Source organism: Hypanus sabinus, chromosome 5 (assembly GCF_030144855.1).
Source record: "Hypanus sabinus isolate sHypSab1 chromosome 5, sHypSab1.hap1, whole genome shotgun sequence".
Classification (NCBI taxonomy): domain Eukaryota; kingdom Metazoa; phylum Chordata; class Chondrichthyes; order Myliobatiformes; family Dasyatidae; genus Hypanus; species Hypanus sabinus.
In genome coordinates, this window is record NC_082710.1 from 146281730 (window position 1) to 146304016 (window position 22287).

The 22287-nt window shown below is 44.0% G+C and overlaps 1 protein-coding gene across 2 annotated transcripts in view; it reads left to right on the top strand.

Moving 5' to 3' along the window:
• The first annotated feature begins 1111 nt into the window (after positions 1 to 1111).
• gramd1c (GRAM domain containing 1c) overlaps positions 1112 to 22287 on the top strand; it is a 50564-nt gene continuing 29388 nt past the window's right edge. The window contains exons 1-2 of one of the 2 annotated variants that reach the window (XM_059970558.1): positions 1112 to 1448; positions 17586 to 17701. In XM_059970558.1, coding sequence (XP_059826541.1) covers positions 17613 to 17701 — 89 coding nt within the window. In that variant the 5' untranslated portion in view covers positions 1112 to 1448; positions 17586 to 17612. The remainder of the gene's footprint in view (positions 1449 to 17585; positions 17702 to 22287) is intronic. The other variant, XM_059970556.1, reaches the window with a different exon arrangement.

Genomic DNA, 22287 nt, shown 5'->3' on the forward strand with positions numbered 1-22287 from the left:
AAAAGACATAAAACAATTTTCCAAAAATAAATCAGAAAATTATTTAGGAACATAAAGAATTATTTAGGTTTAATTTTTTACCCTTAATTGATCAGATTAAAGGTTTGTTTACTAAGTGGTCACCATTATCTTTATCTCTGATAGGTAGGATTAATGCTATTAAGATGGTTATTTTACCTAAGTTTTTATATATTTTTCAAGCGGTACCAATTTTTATTCCGAAATCTTTTTTTACTAATGTTGATTCAAAAATTTCCTCATATATATGGCAGAATAAAAATCCCAGGTTAGGTAAAATATATTTACAGAAGACAAAGAAGGAAGGTGGGTTAGCATTACCTAATTTCAGATTTTATTATTGGGCAGTTAATATTAGATATTTGTTATGTTGGTTGAAAGATTGGGATGGATCTTTTGGCCCTCATTGGGTGAGTTTGGAAATTAAATCGGTACCAGGTTATCCTCTGGGTTCTATTTTAGGAACTTCTCTCCCTTTTGCTCTTTCAAAATTGCCGAAACGAATTGACAACCCGATAGTTAAACATACTTTACGTATATGGTTTCAATTTCGGAAGTTTTTCGGGTTGACCCAATTCATTTTAAATATTCCTATTGTATCTAATTGCTTTTCCCACCCTTCAATTATAGATCAAGCTTATTCGGCTTGGAAAACTAAGGGATTCCTAAGATTTTCTGATTTATTTTCAGGCAAGGTTTGAACTGACATTGCTACTGTTTGCTTTGATTAGGGAAAAGAATTAGAGGATCTTCCTGCTAAGACACACATGACTTCAAACAAAGGAAAATTAGACTGTAAATCTCACAACTGCAACCTGCCCAATCTGTTTCAATCCTTCACCAATAACCAATAGGTGTGTGTGTGTGTGGGGGGGTAATGACATCTTACAATGCATTCATTTTAGACTATACAAATTCCAGTTCTCAAAGGGTTAATTTTTTAAAAATTGTTTTGACACTTAACACAGTTCAACTTTTAAATATCAGCTTGTTAAACTTAATCATCCTTTAAAAAATGATAGACTTTTCATTTAAAAGTTAGGAAGCTGGTTCAGCCACAGTTACTTTAAGAGACAATGGGAAGTGCAGCCTCAACAAGCTGTTTTATCACGAGTGGTTAAAGGACCCTCTGTTGGCCGAAGTGCGCGTCGGGACCGTGCCGCTGTGTCACCACACACCCAACAACCTGGATCTACCTGAACTTACCACAACTTCACAGGAAAAGGCGGCACCACGCTGAACTTTGACCCTTATAAACCTCCCACGACAACTTTCAGCTGCTTCGCTTCCATATTCAGTTGGTCTGCCGCGGTGGTAAGGGCCGGCAGGTCACGGCCGCCCAGGTAAATACAGGTTTATACGGTCTGAGGAGAAGCTAAAGAATCCTACTGTTGTTAATCTGCAAGTTTAAGCGGCTTGGTGCGTGTTCTGTAAGTGTTCATAATGTTTCCGTATTTTAACCTGACGAAGACTGGCTTGTCTTTTGTGAGGTTGTGGAGTCCTTGAAGTTGTGTTTAAGTTGTGCAGAAGCTGTGTTTAATTTGCACTACAGCCTGCCTGATACTAGAGTTGTGTGAGGGAGGGGCACGCTAGCTGGTATCCTGGTGGCAAGTGGGGCTGCTACAGGTAGTTGATGCATCAATCCCTTCGTGTAAACTCACACACACACTCCCTCTCTCTCCCTGCGCTGTCTGAGCCGCTTTATTTCGCGTGCTTCTGAGAATTGTGATATCCGAGTGCCACGAAGGATACTTTGCGGCGATTATTATAAGCGTTTAGAAGTGACTTTTGTTTTAAATATGGCAGAGTTGTCACCGGGAGAACTGCTGCCAGCAGGTCCATCTAATGTTGAAATGGTTCCTTTTGTTCAAGTGAAATGACTGTATGTGTGTGTTACAAACACCATTCTGGAACGTGTGGCGCACTTTGTTCTGCGTCTGTTTATGTTTTTACTGCATCGAACTAAACCCATACTCTGACTCACACTTGGGTCGAACCAAATCCATCACTCCCTTCACTGCATATAACTTCCCTTTGGCTGCCGTGTCCCCATCAGTAACATCCTACAGATCCATAGCAACACTGGCACAAAATGTTGGGGGAACTCAGCAGGCCAGGCAGCATCCATGAAGTCGATGCTTTGGCCTGAGAGCCGACATCAGGACATCTGTTGATGCTGAGTTCCCTCAGTATGTGGAGTGTAGGGTTTACTCTGGATTACCAGCGCCTGCAGACTCTCTTGTGTTTATCCTCAGGCTCCTGCTCTTTGAGTCTGGAGCACAAACCTGAGGCATGATGGAGTTGTTCGGTCTGTCCCGGAATATGCGTGGACATCAACCAGTTGTCTACCACCTTGGATTCTCTTAATCTCACACGTGGAGAGAAACGATAGCCATTAGGTCATGAAAACAGGCCCACCAGTGGGTCAAACAAGGTGTCCCTCCGCCATCTCCCCACTGGAGCGGAGCTAATCAACGGGAGATGTGACTGCAGACTTTCCCCTCCTCTCTGTCGCCAGGGTTACAAGCTCTGAATCACTGGGGATACTCCAATGAATGAGTCATCTGTAAATAATAGCCTCTACCAGCCTGCCCCCTTTTGCTCAGAGGCACCACCTGTAAACAAAGGCCTATGACAAGACTCAAAACCCGAAAGCCATTTCCCATGCAGTGCTGTGCGGAAGGCTTAGTCACACGTATATTGCTAGGGTGCCTAAGACTTTTGCACAGCACTGTGGGAATTTTATGTTCCTCATTGTACAGCTGCCACAGAAAAAACAAGTTTCATGACATGTGAGTGATGATTCTGATACGGGTCTGGATTGCAGACTGAGATGGGGCAGGGAGAGGGAAATCATGGTTGGGAAAAGTGGGGGGGGGAGAGGGGAGGGAGTGGGGAATGCCAGAGAGACATTGTGTAATGATCAATGAACCAGTTGTTTGGAAACAAGTGACCTTGCCTGGTATCTCAGGGCTGGGTGTATCTGCACCTACACCACTGCTCTAGCACCTGTCCCACACCCCTCCCACAGCTCTCCACCCTCGCCATTCCCAACATCCTTTGTTCCCACCTGACTTACAGACTTTCTGCTCCACGATGACAAATACAGTACCATGCAGAGTCTCGGGCACCCTAACCGTACAGTATATATGAGCTTAAGACCTGTACACAATACTATATCTCAGGAACCACGTTTCTGGGACTGACATCAATGAATATATTCCCCACTAACATGCCAGCACAGATTTTGTTTGAGGAGCAACTGGTCAGGCTTGGCACAGCTGGTAGTCCCTGTGCAGCAGTGAACACCATTACTCTGGGCACTTTATCGATGACAACACTGTCTCCACATGATCCTCCAGTCCCATTGGCCAGGTAAGCGAGATGCAATGCCCTTGTCATCCAGCTCTCCTTGTGTTTAGGCAACTCCATTGTGTGTTCAATCGTACCTGGTCCAAATTCCTGAAATAGATGCCTCATCTAAAACTGCGACCTGGCAAGAGATTTACAGGGAGAAGAAAAGCTTCTTCAGCCATTTTGACCGCAGTGAATCCCACCAGCACTCAGAATGGAGGAGGTGATTTCAGGGTTCCAGCCAAGGTCCCATCTCTTCAATAGAAACCCAGTGGAGATCACGTCCCAAACCATCGACTCGCCCCTTCGGCCTCGTCATGTCCTGTCGGTGGTCCCCTCATCGGTGTAACTGAGTTTGCACAATCAAAACAAGTCATCCTCTGACTCTAAGGCTGTTTGCACCCCCCCCCCCCGTATTCCTCTCTAAAGATAGTGTAAATAGTATCACAGACACCTATAATTCACAAACTGGAAGAGACAGGGAGGAATCAATGGGATAGGTGGGCTTTCAACTCCTAGTCAAATTCATCCCAGGGTCTAAACAGAAGGGTCTGGTGAACACACACGAGGAAATCTGCAGATGCTGGAAATTCAAACAACAACACACAAAATGCTGGTGGACACAGCAGGCCAGGCAGCATCTACAAGGAGAAGCACTGTCGACGTTTCGGGCCAAGACCCTTTGTCAGGACTAACTGAAAGGAGAGATACTAAGAGATTTGAAAGGATATCTCTCCCTTCAGTTAGTCCTGATGAAGGGTCTCAGCCCGAAATGTTGACAGTACTTCTCCTTATAGATGCTGCCTGGCCTGCTGTGTTCCACCAGCACTTTGTGTGTGGGGTCTGGTGAAACTGTCAATGTGTTGATTTAAATTTCCCTAAAGTTCCCTGGACTTGAGGAAGTTCTGGTGAAAAATAGAAAATGAATTACTTCTATATCAAAAAGTGAGGGCGGGAGTCACCTTAACATCTCAAGGAAGCTATAAGAAGCTTTTATTAAAGGTGTTGCTTTGGCTCACATGAATATTCAAGGTGGTCAGGTAAAGAGAACAGGGTTTTGTTAGAAAGGAATGAAGTTTGACCAATTTATTGGAGCTCTGGGGAAGGTGGAATGAAGAGGCGGTGACTGTGCATCAGTTTCCCCAAAGGCATTTGAGGTGTGGCAGCAAGACGTCATTGTGGATTAAGAAGCCTCAGCAGAGATTGGTGGAGAGAAGATTGGCTGGAGAGCAGGAAATGGAGAGCAAGTGTAACTGTATCTCAGTGGGATGTAACGAGCCAGGGAACTGCAGGGATCATTGGAACCAAGGCTTCAACTTTCACGATTATGTGTACAATTGGCATGAAGGTGTGTTTGCTCATTCTGCTGGTGACATGTAGATAGGTTAAAAAGGTATATTGTGAACAGTTTGTCAGAAGGCTGCAGAGGCATATTGACAGGTAGATTAATCAAAGATCTATCAAACTGTATTATGAAGGAAAACTTCCAGCAAGAAAAATTAAATGTATTAAATCTAAATGGTGATTGGTTGCAGAACGCTGTGACGTTGAGTATTGGGAGAGCTAACAATGTTATAATCTACTCCATGGGAACTGAGTACTAAATAATTTAAAGATGGTATTAGATGAAAGGAATCAGAATCAGGTTTATTATCACTGACATTATCATAAAATGTGTTACTTTGCAACAGCAGTACAGTGCATAGCATTAAAGATCTATGAATTACAATAACAAACATTAAAGTAATGAATTAGTGCAAAAAGAGAGAAAAAACGGTGAGGTGGTGTTCATGGGTTTGTAGTCAATTTAGAAATCTGAAGTCGAAGGGCAAGAAGCTGTACTTGAAATGTTGAGTGTGGGCCCTCAGGCTCCTGTACCTCCCCTCTGATAGTAGTAATGAGAAGAGGGCATGCCTGGAGCGGTGGGGGTCCTTAATGATGGATGAAACCTTTTTGAGGCATTGCCTTTTGAGGGTGTCCTCGGTGGTGGGGTATTTAATGGCAGGGTAAAACTGTATAATGTCTTCAAAATAAGCAGGAAGACTGAGGATTGGGAATATTCCAGAATTAAGCAAAGGAACAAGTTATTGATAAAGAAGGGGGAAAGCATTGGTGTGCTACCAAAGATAGAAACAGATTTAAAACCTTCTTCCACTTGTATGTGAACAGGAAAATAGTAGTTTCTGTGGGGAGGGGGAGGGAGGTATTCTTCTGGCGAATATAGAACTGCAATTGGATTATTATTGCCACAGCAGTGAAATGTAGTGAAAAGCTGGTTTTGTGTACGGTTCGTACTGATCAATTCATTACACCAGTACATTGGGCTGATACAAGCTAAAGCAACAGCAGTCGATGGCTCAGAGAGAGAGAGAGAGAGAGCACGTTGTTCAGAGGAAGCAGTGAACCTCCAGGAATTACGGTGGGCTGCACATCTGAGCAGGAGTTCCCGATCTTTCTTTTAATGGCATGGACCCCTACCATTATCCAAGGGGTCAGTGCACCCCAGGTTGGGTGCCCCAGCTCCAGAGGTTTTAGCATTAATACAAAAAGTACTGTTGCAGAAGTGGATCAGAGGGAAAGGTGATGCATCGCTGGGACCCCATGCCTGGGGTTTTGTAGAAGGCAGCTCTGCAGAAAGGGGGATGCACTGGAAGTTCCACAGGTTCTAGAGCAGTTTCTCCAGACTGGACATTAGCAGTTGTTTAAGAGAGGAGGGAATATAGAACAGTACAGCACAGTCCAGGCCCTTTTGGACCACAATGTTGTGCCAGCCTTTTAACCCTACACCAGATCAATCAAAACCTTCCCTCCCCCATAGCCCTCCATTTGTCTATCAGCCATGTACCTATCTAAGAGACTCTTAAATGTTCCTAATGAATCTGCCTCTCCTGGCCATGCATTCCATGCACCCCACCACTCTGTATGTAAAAGAAAATACATCTACCTCTGAAATCACCCCTCCCCTATATTTTCCTCCAATCACCTTCAAATCATACCCTCTTGTATTAGCCATTTCCACCCTGGGAAAAAGGCGCTGACCACACACTCTATCTATGCTTCTTCTCATCTTGTACACCTCTATCAAGTCACCTGTTATGCACTGCCCTCTTGTATACCTCCATCAGGTCTCCTCTTGTCTTCTGCTCCAAAGAGAAAAGCCCTAGCTCACACAGCCTATCCTCATTGAGGGGCCAAATGGCCACCTTTCCACTTTTGTTTAAGTTCTTTTGGAACATCCCTTGGTAGGAGAAATCGAAAGGTAGATTAATTCTCAAGTGGTGAAGGACAGAAGGGTGTTGGTATCACAGGGAGCTGGGTGTCTTTGTACACACATTGCTGAGTATTAGTGTGTTGTAAAACATGTGGCTTGGAAGGCAAATGATTTGCTGGCCTTCAGTGCTGAAGTATTCTGGTGCAGAAGTAGAAAAGTCTTCCACCAACTGCAAGGCGCCGAAGTGAGACCTTAACTGGAATGTTGCTTCCTTCAAGTCTCCGAGTCTTAGGAAGGAGTTAGCTGTGACGGAGAGAGAGCAGCAGAGCTTCACTGGGTTCATTCCTCATTGATCCTGATGAACCTCTACTGGGAGGAGAGAGAGCTTTCTTACCTCTCTGGAGATCAGGTGGGACAAGCTTGCTGGCCAACGCTGTAGGCATGGGTGAATTGGGCTGTGCTGTATGACTATTGCTCTGAGTCTCGAGTTGATTGGAAATGAGAGGTTATCTCATTGAAAGATATAAACCCCTCTTCTCCATTGGCAAAGATGGAACAGACAGGAACAGGCTCTTTAGCCCATCATATCTGTGCTAATCATGATGTCAATTTAAACGAATCCCATTTACTTAATCGCAAAGCTCCACTCTAACTGGAACATTGACTTCCTCATTGGCAGATTTCAGTCTGTACAGATCAGTAACAACATCTCCTCCTTGCTGACCATCAACACAGCTGCACCTCAAGCCTGTGCTGCAAAAACCAAAGGGACTCAGTCAACAGAGGCATTTCTCGTGAGTTCCATAGAACTAGCAGCCAAGACTTTGTTCAATTATCATGCGAACCTCCTGAAAATTAATGGCATTTGTCTTGTATTTCTACAGAATAAATCCAAGACAGTTTTACATGCAGACAATTAAGTTGCCTAATCTTGCAAAATGCATTTTTGAACTGATTCTTTTCTTTAATTCCATGAAAGTAGATTGAGTGCAAATCTTATGAATTTCTTTATCTTATGAGTTATAATTATATGTTATATATATTATTATATATAATTATAAAATCTTATGAGTTTCTTTAATTTGGCTCACCCAAGTACTCGACAAAACTGAAACATCCAAAGTCAACACCTTTTAAAAAGTTGAGCGTTTCTGAAAGGATTGCACTGAAATGAAGTGTCAGACTTAGTTTCCTCTGTTCCCCTGCGTTAGTGCTGGACATGGTGAGGTACTTCACTACTGGTACTGGGCCTTTACTCGCTGGAACTGAGAATGATGGGGGATCCCAATGAAATCTACTGAATGTTGAAAGGCCCCAATAAAGTGTTGTGCGCAGTTTTTTAAAATTATTTTATTGAGATGTAGTGTGGGGTAGACCCTTCCGGTCCTTCGAGCCATGATGCCTGGCAGCCCCCGATTTAACCCTGTCTTAATCATCGGACAATTTACAGTGACCAGTTAACCTACTGTGGACTGAGGGAGGAAACCCACTTGCTCACAGAGAGAGAATGCACAAACTCCTTACAGCTAGCAGTCCTGACGAAGGGTCTCGGCCCGAAATGTCGACAGCGCTTCTCCTTATAGATGCTGCCTGGCCTGCTGTGTTCCACCAGCATTTTGTGTGTGTTGTTTGAATTTCCAGCATCTGCAGATTTCCTCGTGTTAGCTGGCAGTGAGATTGTACTGTGCTCCGTATGTTGTGTTCATTGATTCAATTGTGCTTCTTTGTATCTACTGTGAATGCCCACACATATATGAAGATATGTGTACTTTCATCCTCTTAGGGATGTAGGGATGGTTTTGGGGGACAGAGCAGGAAGTTGGGGGTCAGGGATGAGGGGGGGGTTAGAGGTCAGGGTGGTAAGTGAAGACTCTGGGCAGGAGTTTGAGTCTGCAGGCAAACATCAGCGATCACGGAGGCAATCTTTCCAATCGGTGAGTCCCAGACCCAGGTTGGAGGTCCCGTACGGGGTGCAAGTCTAAGGTATGGGTGCGACTCATGACAGCTGGTGACCCCCAGCCCTCCCCACTCCCTCAGGTCACTGGGGTCAGAGGTCCGTGGAGTCCGGAACTCAGCGCCCAGCGGTCAAGCCCATGGTGGGCGAGTCCGGTGGCAAAGTCTGAAGTTGGAGGCTTGATGTCTGCAACTCTGAGAAAACGAGGCCAAGGACAGGAGGTTGCCTGTCCTGGGGCTGAAGGCCTGTCTGTGTGTGGGTGGATGGGTGGGGCATTGGGAAAGGAGTTTGTTCTGCTGTTGTTTTCTTTATTTTGTTGTTGGTGCTGGACTGTGCACTGACACTAGTGAGTTGCCCCAACACCACCTTGAGTGTGGTCATGGCATTTCCCTCTGTTTCAGTGTGCGTATGACAAGTACATCTCAGTTTGAGAGTTGTCACTTTCTGTTGTTTGCAACATCATAAACTTTTGGTGGCGAAGCTGGTAATGCCTGACTGTGCCAGAGTCCTGGGTTCAGTCCTGACTTCCAGCACTGTCTGTTTCCCTGTGGGTTCAAGTCACTTTTTACTGTCATTTCGACCATAACTGCTGGTCCAGTGCACAGTAAAAATGAGACAATATTTTTCAGGACCATGGTGCTACATGAAACAATATAAAAACTACACTGAACTACGTAAAAACAACAGAGAGAAAAAAAATTACACTAGACTACAGACCTACCCCGGACTGCATAAAGTGCACAAAAGAGTGCAGACATTACAATAAATAATAAACAGGACAGTAGAGGGCAGTAAGGTGTCAGTCCAGGCTCTGGGTATTGAGGAGTCTGATAGCTTGGGGGAAGAAACTGTTACATAGTCTGGTCGTGAGAGACCAAATGCTTCGGTGCCTTTTCCCAGACGGCAGGAGAGAGAAGAGTTTGTATGAGGGTGCGTGGGGTCCTTTATAATGCTGTTTGTTTTGCAGATGCAGTGTGTAGTGTAAATGTCTGTAATGGCGGGAAGAGAGACCCCGATGATCTTCTCAGCTGACCTCACTATCCGCTGCAGGGTCTTGCGATCCGAAATGGTGCAATTTCCGAACCAGGCAGTGATGCAGCTGGTCAGGATGCTCTCAATACAACCCCTGTAGAATGTGATGAGGATGGGGGGTGGGAGATGGACTTTCCTCAGCCTTTGCAGAAAGTAGAGACGCTGCTGGGTTTTCTTTGGTATGGAGCTGGTGTTGAGGGACCAGGTGAGACTCTCCGCCGGGTGAACACCAAGAGATTTGGTGCTCTTAACGATCTCTACCGAGGAGCCGCCGATGTTCTGTAGGGTGCTCCGGTTTTCTTCCGCATCCCGACGGTGTGCAGGTCAATGGGTAAACTGGGGGAAATTAAAAACACAAGTGAATCAACGGAGGGTTGATGGTCAGCACAGACTTTGTGGGCTGAAAGGCTGGGCTCTGTGCTGTACCCTTCTCTCTACAACTGTGTAAATAACCTTCACGGCCTGCTGGCCTGTGGCAATGAAAGCTATCCCTTTCGTGTAGAGAGAAGTGGAGCAGACTGCTCTGCTTGGAAAGGAGTGACTCCCCACTGTCAGTGACCTGGCATCACAGAGGCTTCAGGTGTTGTGAGTCCAGTTCCTAGACTGATTGCACATTAACAAACCTGCCATTACTCAGTTCCCTGAGCTTCCACGTCACTGGTGAGAGGGCTGCAGAGACAGAGCTGCTCCAGGCAGCTTCACCCCGGCGTCTCACTGCTCTGTTGCCAGTCACAGCTTCCGCTAAATTGACCCGTGTTTAATAAATGTGCCTCACCCCTTTTAGCCACTGGCACCGACTGTTCTACCAGTTGTACAAAGGAACTGGGCATCATTGGAAGCAATAAATTATTCGGAGGACAAATTATGAGCGATAAACTGGGAATGTGAGTAGTTTTTATAAAGTGATAATGCCGGCGGCTGAGAATGAAGCAGAAATGAAATCCTGTGCAAAGCTGAGTTCCTTTCATTCTGTAATTATAGTGGCTCAATACAGGTATCGTTTTCCTCATTTGCCATTTACGTCCTTGTAAGCAGAGAGGCAGCATACAAGGGTGTCAGCTTCCAGCTGAATTTTATGCCCTAAAATGCCATTGTTTGCCAACTGGGTCTTGGCCTTTCCATGACTCCCCTGGGAGAACGTTTGGAAGAGGAAGTGTGGTGCCAAGGAACGCGCGTCATGGCACCGGTGGCAGGTTGGCCTGTGAGCCCTTTGTTTCTAGTGTAGGGGGTCCCTCATGGTCGTGGAAAGTAACCAGTGCTCGGAGCATCTGAAAGCAACATCCATCATCAAGGACCCCCTCCATCCAGGCCACGCTCACGTCTCACTTACACCATTGGGAAGAAGATCCCCACCACCAGGCTCAAGGAGTTATTACCCTTCAACCGTCAGGCTCCCGAGCCAGCATGGAGAACTCCTCTCACCTCAACACTGAACTGATTCCTCAACCTACAGACTCACTTTTAACGACTTTCTCAGAATTATTTACATATGTTACTTGCACCAGTTTGTCGTCTTCGGCAGGTTGCTTGTTTGTTAGTCTTTCTTTGTAGTTATTCATGAATTCTATTCTATTTTTAAATTTTCCTGCAAGAAAATGACTCTGAAGGTAGTAGATCAGAGTAGAGTTATTATAAAATTATGTACGTGTCACCATGTAATTCTCTGGGATTCATTTTTTGCAGGTGTTCACAGTAGATTCAAGGAAACAGTAGAATCAATGAAAAACTACACACAAAGAAAGATGGACAAATAATCAGTGTGCAAAAGGCAAACTGCACAAATCTAAGAATTAATAGTCGAGGCACCACTGCACAAGAGTGTGGATGTCAGCCAGTTAGAACAGCGAAAAGAGTTTAAAGGAGACAGCTTTATAGACCGGACGTTATGGTACAGAGTAGGAGGGCTTTGGCTCAGTGGGGCTTTAGCGAGGTTTTTAGGTTTAGGCTTTTAGATTGAGGTGAGGTACGTTACTTGTGTAGAATACAGACAGGAAGTACGTGAGGCCAGTGTTCTGTGCTCGGTGTCAGAGGTCAGACTTCCAGCCTCCCGGACGGCCACATCTGTGCCAGGTGCATCAAGCTGCAGCTCCTTAGGGACCGCGTTAAGGAACCGGAGATGCAGCTCGACGACCTTCGTCTGGTCAGGGAGAGTGAGGAAGTGATAGGAGTCATACTGGGGCCTCGGGAGGCAGATAAGTGAGTTACAGTCAGGAGAGGGAAGGGCAAGAATCAGATGTTAGAGAGTACCCCTGTGGATGTCCCCATTAACAATAAGTACTCCTGCTTGAGTGCTGTTGGGTAGGACGGCCTACCTGGGGGAAGCAACAGTGGCCACGTCTCTGGCACTGAGTCTGGCCCTGTGGCTCAGAAAGAAGAGGATGGCAGCAGTGATAGGGGACTCTATACTTAGGGCGTTAGACAGGTGGTTCTATGAACGCAGGAAAGAAATACGGAAGGTAGTTTGCCTCCCAGGAGTCAGGGTATGGGATGCTTCTTATCGCGTCCACGATATCCTGAAGTGGGGTGGAGAACAGCCAGAGGTCGTGGTACATATTGGTACCAACGACCTAGGTAGAAAAAGGGAGGAGGTCCTGAAAACAGACTACAGGAAGTTAGGAAGGATGACACAAAGGTTGGAGGTGTTGTGGATAGTGGAGGGCTGTCAGGTTACAGCGGAAAATTGATAGGCTGCAAGACTGGGCTGAGAAGTGGCAGATGGAGTTCAACCCAGATAAGTGTGAGGTGGTTCATTTTGGTAGGTCAAATATGATGGCAGAATATAGTATTAATGGTAAGACTCTTGGCAGTGTGGAGGGTCAGAGGGATCTTGGGGTCCAAGTCCACAGGACGCTCAAAGCAGCTGCGCAGGTTGACTCTGTGGTTAAGAAGGCATACGGTGCATTGGCTTTCATCAGTCGTGGAATTGAGTTTAGGAGCTGAGAGATAATGTTGCAGCTATATAGGGCCCTGGTCAGATCCCACTTGGAGTACTGTGCTCAGTTCTGGTTGCCTCACCACAGGAAGGATGTGGAAGCCATAGAAAATGTGCAGAGGAGATTTATAAGGATGTTGCCTGGATTGGGGAGCACGCCCTATGAGAATATGTTGAGTGAACTCAGCCTTTTCTCCTTGGAGCAACGGAGGATGAGAGATGACCTCATAGAGGTGTACAAGATGATGAGAGGCATTGATTGTGTGGATAGTCAGAGGCTTATTCCCAGGGCTGATATGGTTGCCACAAGAGGACTCAGGTTTAAGGTATTGGGGAGTAGGTACAGAGGAGATGTCAGGGGTAAGTTTTTTTACGCAGAGAGTGGTGAGTGCGTGGAATGGGCTGCCAGCAACGGTGGTGAAGGTGGATATGATAGGGTCTTTTAAGAGACTCCTAGATAGGTACATGGAGCTTAGAAAAATAGAGGGCTATGGGTAATCCTAGATAATTTCTAAAGTAAGGACATGTTCGGCACAGCTTTGTGGGCTGAAGGGCCTGTATTGTGCTGTAGGTTTTCTACGTTTCTATAATGATAAATAAGTAGTAAATAATATTGAGAACATGAGTTGTAGTCCTTGAAAGCGAGTCCATGGGTTGTAGAATCAGTTCAGTGATGAGATGAGTAAATTTATCCACGTTGGTTCAGAAGCCTGATAGTTGAACAGTTCCTGGAACCTGAGGTTCCTGTATCTCATTCTCAATGGCAGCAGCAAGAGACCATGGCCTTGACGATGGATGCTGCTTTCTTGAGTTAGCGCTGCTTGTGGATGTGCTTAGTGTTAGGAAGGCTTTTCCAATGATGGGCTTTGCAGCATCCTCTACATTTTGTAGGATTGCTGTTCCTGGGCATTGGTTTTCCCATTGGAAGCCCTGATACAATTAGTTAGGATACTCTGTGAAGGTCTGTCAATGTTTCAGATGACTTGCTGAACCTGTGCAAACTTTAAGAAAGTAGAGGCATTGCCGTACCTTCCGTGTAATGGAACTTGCGTACTGGCTGCCTGCAGAACATAGTTTGAAAATAAATTTATTTGAATTTGACTTGTGACGAGAAGGCCAGGCCATGGCTGGCAAAGGCCTCTCAGGGTATCAAGAATCAGTCCCAGATTAGATGAGAAACAACCCATTCTTGAAGTCTTGACAGAGTTGGAGCTTTAGATCAAATGTCCCAGTTGCCAGTGACCCACCAACTGTGGAGCAGGTTGGTACAGAAGGAGCGGTCTTCAGGTGCTCCAGTCTGACTCGGGATGCTGAGTATGCGTGCAATATCAAGTACCTGCTCAATGTCTGCAGTATCAGATACCTTCTCAAATAAATCAAAGTCAGCACAGTTTCTGTAAAGGGAAATCTTGCCTGTTAAATCTGTTAGAAATCTTTGAAGATTTAACAATCAGGGTGGACAAAGGGGAGAGAGTGGATGTCATTTACTTAGATTTTCAGACGGCATTTGATAAGGTGCCTCATGTGAGGCTGCTTAACAAGATAAAGTCCTATGGCATTACAGGAGAGATAATGGCATGGATAGAGGAATGGCTGAGAGGCAGGAGGCAGCGAGTGGCCTTTTCTGGATGGCTGCCGGTAACTAGTGGTGTTCCTCAGGAGTTGGTGTTGGGACTGCTACTCACATTGTTCATTAATAATTTAAATAATTGAATTGATGGCTTTGTGGCAAAGTTTGCGGATGATACGAAGCTAGGTGGAGGGGTAGGTAGTGCTGAGGAAGTAATGCGACTGCAGCAGGACTTAGACAAATTGGAAGAATGGGCAAAAAAATGGAATACAGTGTTGGGAAATGTATGACAATGAATTTTGGTAAAAGGAACAATAGTGCAGACAGTTATCTAAATGGGGAGAAGGTTCAAACATCAGAGGTGCAGAGGGACTTAAGAGTCCTCATGCAAGACACCCAGAAGGTTAATTTACAGGTTCAGTCTGTGGTAAAGAAGGTAAATGCAATATTAGCAGCTATTTCAAGGGGAAAAGAATATAAAAGCAAGGAGATAATGCTGAAACTGCATAAGGCATAGTCAGACACACTTGGAGTATTGTTGACAGTTTTGGGCCTCATATCTCAGAAAGGATGTGTTGTCATTAGAGAGTCCAGAGAAGGTTCACGAGGATGATTCCGGGAACGTTTGCCACCTTTGGGTCTGTACTCACTGGAATTTAGAAGAATACTTGGATCTTATTGAAACCTTCCGAATGTTGAACAGACTAGATAAGATGGATGTGGAGAGGGTGTTTCCTCTGGTGGGGGTAGGTATCCATATCTACAGGGTGCAGCCTCAGAATTGAGGAGCAACCTTTTAGAGCAGAAGTAAGGAGGAATTTTTTTTGTCAAAAAGTGTTGAATCTCTGGAATTCTCTGCCACAGACTGCGGTGGAGGCCAAGTCTGTGGATACATTTAAAATGGAAGTTGATAGATTCCTGATTGGTCAGGGCATCAAGGGATATGGTTAGAGGGCAGGTGTATGGGGTTGAATGGGATCTGGGATCAGCCATGCTGAAATGGCTGAGTGGACTCGATGGGCAAAATGGCCTAATTCTGTTCCTATGTCTTGTGGTCTTGCGGTCCCTACCCCAAGAAGGGTAACCTTTACTCCAACCTCATGACTGACCTCTCTGATCACTTATCTCCAACAAGCATTCTCTGGGATCAGCACACCAGGTTTGGTGACCCGAATTCAATGCAATGTCCCAGTGGTTTACCTATGACCTATAACCTCCCAGTGGTTGTTTCCTGCGGCCCTGTTTACCAAGCCCAACATCCAAATTCTTTACTAACCCCTTTCTCAGCATCTTCTACCATCTAAACATGCCAGAGTCCCCCATACAAATTTGAGGTGTATCACAGTTGATCTATCAGAATAGATAGAAACAGAATCAGGCCCTTTGGCCCATCTAGTTCATGCATTTTCTTTGCTATTAAATTTCATTTGTCTTTTTGTCCACATAGTCATCCAGACAACCTTTGCCTCTATTTCAGCCTTCCACACAATCTACCACTTTGCATGTTTTGAAATTTTGACTTGCACTTTGAAGGCAATTTTAAAGTTTAACTATTAACTTGTGTTGCAATTGTATAAGTTGTTGGTGAAGCTGCACTTGGAATACCATATACAGTTTTGGTCATTCTGTTATAGGAAAGATGAGATTAAACTGGGTAAAGTCCTGGAAAGGATGTTGTCAGAACTATAGGGCCTGAGTTATAGGGAGAGTTAGGCCGGGCTTGGACTTGGGAAAATGAGGAGCAACCTTTTTAGAAATGTTTAGAAGTATGAGAGATGTAGATAAGGTGGATAGTGACTGTCTTTTTCCTCCGGGTAGGGAAGTCTAACATACGTTCAATGTCTACTTTATTAGATACACTTGCTCATTAATGCAAATATCCAATCAGCCAATCATGTGACAGCAATTCAGTGCCTAAAAGCATACAGCCATGGTCAAGAGGTTCAGTCACCAAAACCTCAGAATGAGGAAGAAATGTGTTCTGAGTGACTCTGACTGTGGAAAGAGTATTGGTGCCAGACGGGAGAGTTTTGGTATCTCAGAAACTGCTGATCTCCTGGGATTTCCACAAACAGAGTTTGCAGAGAATGGTATCAGAAACAAAAAGAAATCCTGTGAGTGGAAGTTGAAGGTGGTACCTGATAAAGTGGCCACTGAGTGTAGGTTTAGGGTGAGAGGAAAAAGAATTAGGAGGCACTTTTTCATGCAAAGAGTGGTGACTACGTGGAATGAGTTGTCAGAGGGAGTGGTTGAGGCAATAATATCATTTTAAAAAGCTCTTGGTGGGTGGGACTTAGAGAGATATGGCATGAATGCAGGAAATTGGGACTATTGGGTGGACACCATGGACTGGCTGGTCCAAAGGGCTTATATCCATGTTCTATCCAAATCATTAACATTGGTCAATAAAAAAACAGAGATCCTACTATTAATCTTGACTATTCCATTTCAGAAATGTCTTTACCACAGCTCTCTGTAGTTTGAAGCTGTGGTAATTACGTATCTACACTGTCCATTATGCTAACTAATCTTTTATGTCGGACTTGGTCAAAAGCCTTTTGAAAATCCACAGACGTCTTCCCTTGCTTGTACCTTTCACTTCCTTCTCTTTTCTGTCCCCAGGTAGCCGGCTAAGGATGAGAGTGTTCACAGGGTGTAACGGGATCATTGTGGTTCAAAGGGAGAGTTCTCCCACATGTTGATCCTAATTATTCAGTGGGGGGAAAAAACTGCAGGTGTTGAATTGGAGCAAAGTCCTTGACCCAAAACGTTAACTCTATTACTGTCTCCACAGATGCTGCCTGACCTGTTGAGAACTTCCCACATGTTCTATCTTTATTTCAGTGAAAGAAGAGAATTCATCATCATCCAGTTTCATGTTTTGGTTCTGTATAGTGGACAGTGCAAGGTCTGGGTGGAATCAATTAACCGATGGATATACACATTTCCATCAAATTACACTAAATACTTGAACATCTAATTCCACTCCTTTATAGTCATAGAGCTCTACAGCACAGAAACAGGACCTTCAGCCCATCTAGTCTGTGCCAAGCTATTATACTGCCTAGTCTCATCACTCTGAATCCAGACCATAGCCATCCATATCCTCCCGTGCACGTAGTCATCCAAACTTCTCTTAAATGTTGAAGTTGAACCCGCGCCCACTACTTCCGCTGGCAGCTCATTCCACTGTCTGAATGAAAAGGTTCCCCCTCCTGCTCCTCTTAACCATTTCACCTTTCACCCTTAACCTGTGACCTCTGGTTGTAGTCCCAGCCAACTTCAGTGGAAAAAGCCTGCTTGAATTTAACTTATCTATACCCTTCATAATTTTGTATACCTGTATCAAATCTCCTACTCTGCGGGGGGCGGGATGTCCTAACCTATTCAACCTTCCCTATAACTCAGTTCACAAGTTCTGGCAACAACTTTTTTTTGTCTGGAGTTAGCTTCGTAATCAAAGATTGAGTAATTCAAGTTCCTTTTGTTGTTTTCACATCCTTTGTGCTTCTAGCATGCGAATGCTTAGCAGCTCTATAGCATGGTACGATTGGATTACGGCACTGATCAGGCATTAAAGAGACATGAAATGGACAACCGACTATCCAGTGAGACTGGCCAGATGTCAGGGTAAGGAAATGTCTGCACTGTAAACTGGGATTTAGACCATTCCCCAATCAAAGGCAATGGTATAATTTTGGTCTTTTATTCATGATCAGCTGAAGATTGATATGTTGCTCTTCTCATTTAGTGATTTTGGAAGGGAAACCAATTAATGATGAGGATATCTTGTTGTCTTCATAATGAAGTTTGTTCCGTGTGGATAAGTGTCACTCTTTTTCCTATAAAACTAGTGTGTAACATTTGACAGTGATAATTTGTGAATTTTACATCTAATTACTAGAAACTTACTGGTCCCATCTGTTGTGTCTGTGCACAATTACATACCAATTAAATAAAAACACTCACACGGGAGACACCTTTAACTGGTGTATTCAGATTGCAGCCAGACAGAGAGAGAGAGAACAATACATATGAGTACGCTACAGCGCATACGCAGACAACAGATCAATACGTAGCACTGGGGGGGGGGGGGTCATTGCTCTAAAAGAAATGGATCCATACTTAACAGTTCCTCCCCCTTTAGATTAATGCAACTTAAAACTGTGTATATACAAAACATTCAATTCCCCTTTCATAATCCCATGTTCCAAATAAACATGCTCTCACAACAGCAGTCCAGAACTAACTTCACAGTTCTAAAGGTTCAGTTTTTTGGGTGGTGCTCTGTTTCTTTCAGGATAATGCCTCTGGATCTGTGGAGTGCCATCAGGTCTGGTGGGTGTCTTGTCAACAATAATGTTCTCGTAGCTCCTCCTAGACCTGTGGAGTGCCATCAGGTTTGGCAGGTGTATTGTTTAAGACAACGTTCTCGGTTTCTGGTGTCACGTTGCTGTCTGACGTGATCATCACTGAGAGGCAGGTCAGGTGACTGTAATGTATCTGTCTTGTTGGATGCCTTCAACACAGGTATTTTCTTCGGTTGAGCATCCAGTGTCTGGTCCACATGACGTCTCCTTGTCTGATCTCCAGCATCCTCTGTGTACATCAGTGGTCTTGTTCTTGTAGCTATGTCCACTCGTCCCCTCGGTAGTTGCACACCAGGTCTTCCTGTCCAACCTTGAAGCTCCTTGCTGCTTTGCTTGGCAACTGGTTGAACTGTTTGTTCTGCACTTCCCTCTGTAGATCTGGTTTCAGAAGGTCCATGTGAGATCTCAGACTCCTGCTCATGAACAGCATTGCAGGTGTTTGGCTTTTTACCGTTGCATAAACAGAATTCCGATACACAAAAAGGAAGTTATCCACCTTGTGCTCTAGAGCAGGGGTTCCCAACCTGGGGTGCGAGATGGAATTTCAGGGGGTGTGACAAAGAGTGGCTTGTGTGCTTGAGTGACAAGTCACGAGTCATCACTCAGCCAGCTGCCAGTGTGCCTTGAGAAGCGGTAGTAACGTTTGTCCCAAGCACTCTCCAGTCTCCTGCTACCCGAGTCAGCGTTGGGGATTCTCATCAGTGTTAGCTCGGAAGTTGCACCTCAGAGTTGAGGGGTCTCGTCAGTGTTACCTGGGAGTTGCACCTCAGAGTTGAGGAGTCTCGTCAATGGTAGCTAGAAGGTTACATCTCAGAGTTAAAAATCATCTCATAATGCCAAAATCTTTATATATCCTGAATCAACCATCGAGTAACAACTTCGCATTAAAACCAAATCCGCAGACAGTAGGTAAATTATTCAATTATAAAATTTTAAAAAGCCACATTTTGATAAAAAGCAGCTGAAGTCATTCATTTGTATTTGTCTCAATGCATTAAAGAAGTTTTTGAATTTTGAAGGTTTTTTCCTCTTCAAAGGTTTTTTTTTCTTGAATCGTTGATAATTTTGAATTGTGTTAGTTGCGGAGGTATCATGGTTAGCACCGAGGACTTTGAATCGTGTGATGGGAGTTCATATCTCCGGTAATAATCGGAAATAGGTGTGTAAATTCAGTAAAGAGTAGCCTATTAAGTCGCATCCCATCCCCGTAGCATTTCCACCTGACAATTTATCTTGGCGTAACCGCAGATAATATCGTAATATAATATCTGAAAACTTATTTCTCGCAATACTTTGTTATAGGCGTGTCTAGTTGAGTAAAGCCGTAATCCCTGACTTAGTCAGATAGTTTTTCTCATATTAGCTCATATTTTTCTCTTCACCCTTAACCCTTCATTAACCCTTCATCATGTCAAAAAGAAGATGGAATGATGACTATGTGTACTCTGGCTTCACTTGCACAACAGGAAATGTTGTTTGCAAAAACCCTAGTGCATTCTTTGTAGCGTTGTGTTTTCCAACTCAAATCTAAAGCCATCCATGCTTCAAGAGCACTTCAAAACAAGCATAGCAGAGCTGATGTTGAAGGACATGATGGTGGGTCATTGAAAATCAAAAGAGCTCATTTTGATTCACAAGGAACTCTTCCAAAATTAGGTTTCGTTTCTGTTGAAAAACCACTACTTCTTGCTTCATACCAACTGGCATATAAAGTGGCCAAATCCAAGAAGCCCCATACAATTGCGGAAGATCTCATCAAGCCATGTGCACTGGAAATGGCAACAATTATCCTGGGCAAAGAAGCAAGAAAAAAATTTGAACAGGCGCCCCTATCAAATAATGTCATTCACAACCGTATCAGTGATTTGAGTGAAGATATTTTGGACCAAGTCATCTCAGATGTCAGAGCTAGTCCTCTTAAAATCTCTATTCAGTTGGATGAGTCAACTGATGACTCCAGTTGGATTCAACTCATCACATTAGTGAGGTATGCCAATGATGGTGCTGTGAAGGAAGATTTCCTGTTTTGTAAAAATCTGAAAACAAACACAACTGCAAAGGATGTGATGCAGCTGGTGAAAGACTTATTTGCCAAACATGATTTAGATATCAAAGTAATTGATTCTGTGTGCACTGACGGGGCACCTGCAATGCTTGGAAATGAATGTGGCTTTTCTGCATTGATGAAAAAAGAGATTCCAGACTTGCAAGTCACCCATTGTTTTCTGCATTGGCATCAAAAACATTGCCTCCAAATTTGAAGAAAGTCCTTGATATTTGTGTGAAGATCATCAACTGGATCGGGGGAGTGCTTTGAACCATCGCATCTTCAAATCATTTTGTGAGGATCTGGGAATTCCACACAGAATTCCATAGGTTGTCATGAGGACAAGCTTTAACCTGCTTCTTTGAACTGCGGGAAGAAATCAAAGTTTTTCTGGAGGAGCGTGAATATGATCTGGTTGGGGCAATGGAATCACAGGAATTTGTCCAAATGCTGGCTTACTTAGCTGACACTTTCACTCGTATGAATGTTCCTCTTCAAGGAAAAGGGATAAACATATTGAAGGCTTGTGAAAAATTGAATGCCTTCAAAGAAAAGTTACGCCTTTGGCGTCAAAGGATGAAAGGAGGCAGTCTCTCAAATTTTCCTTCACTAGAAGAGATGGTTGATGATGGTGGATCCATAACTCCTACTGTATGTGAAGAAATTATGGCTCATTTGCAAATGCTGTCAGAATCGTTTGATGGATATTTTGCTGCTGGAGACTTGAAGATTTCAGAAGAATGGATCATGAACCCATATTCCTACAATTTGGAGAAAATGTCAGATGATGAAGAGCTGAAGGAAGATCTTACTGATTTGCGGACAAATGAAGCTCTTGAAATGCAATTTGAAAGCAAGACTTTGGAGGAGTTTTGGTGTGCAACACTGGATATGTTCCCAAGACTTGGTGGAAAAGCACTCTGTGTCCTCATTCCATTTGCAACAACATACTTGTGTGAATCTGGATTCAGTTCTCTCTTGTCAATCAAGACAAAATCTAGGAATCGCCTGAATCCACAGGCAGACCTGCGGATCGCAGTCAGCAAGAAAGTTCCATGTTTTGACAAAATCATGAATGAGAATCAGGAGCAAAGAAGTCATTGAATTTTATGTTCACAATTGGAATTGATTTTACTGTTTACAATTTTTTCTGAATAAATTAGAATCTAATTGCTCAATTTATATTTGCATTTTATGCACTGAGTTAAAAGCTTATTTTTTTAAGTTCAGTTTGTCCACCCGCAGTATTGCATGTGGTTCAAAAGTTAGAAATTAGACTTCTTCATCTTCAAATGTAATATTACTTTTGTAGGGGGTGCGAACATTAATCAAACGTTTCCTAGGGATGTGGGGCATAGAAAAGGTTGGGAACCACTGCTCTAGAGAAATGTCCCTCTTGTCCATCATTTTAATGGACTTATTGAAGGTTTGGATAAACCTTTCAGCAAACCTATTTGTTGCTAGGTGGTGAGGAGCTGACGTGAAATTTCTGATGCCATTTTACTTCATGAGCAGTCTGAATTATTATAATGTTACTCGCAATTTGTCCTGATAAGCCATTTCTGGCGAAGGTGGTCTTCAGGACGGAGACAGTCTTTGCTGAGGTGGTTGACTTCTTTGGTATAACCTCCAGTCACTTGGAATGAGCATCCACAACAATCAGGAACATGGAGTCCATGAATGGCCCAGTAAGGTCAACATGTACTCTTTGCCATGGTGAAGATGGCCACTCCCCAGGTGTAAAATGTGGGGGTGCATTTTGAACTTTTTGGCATCTCGTACAAGCCTTCAATCTGTTG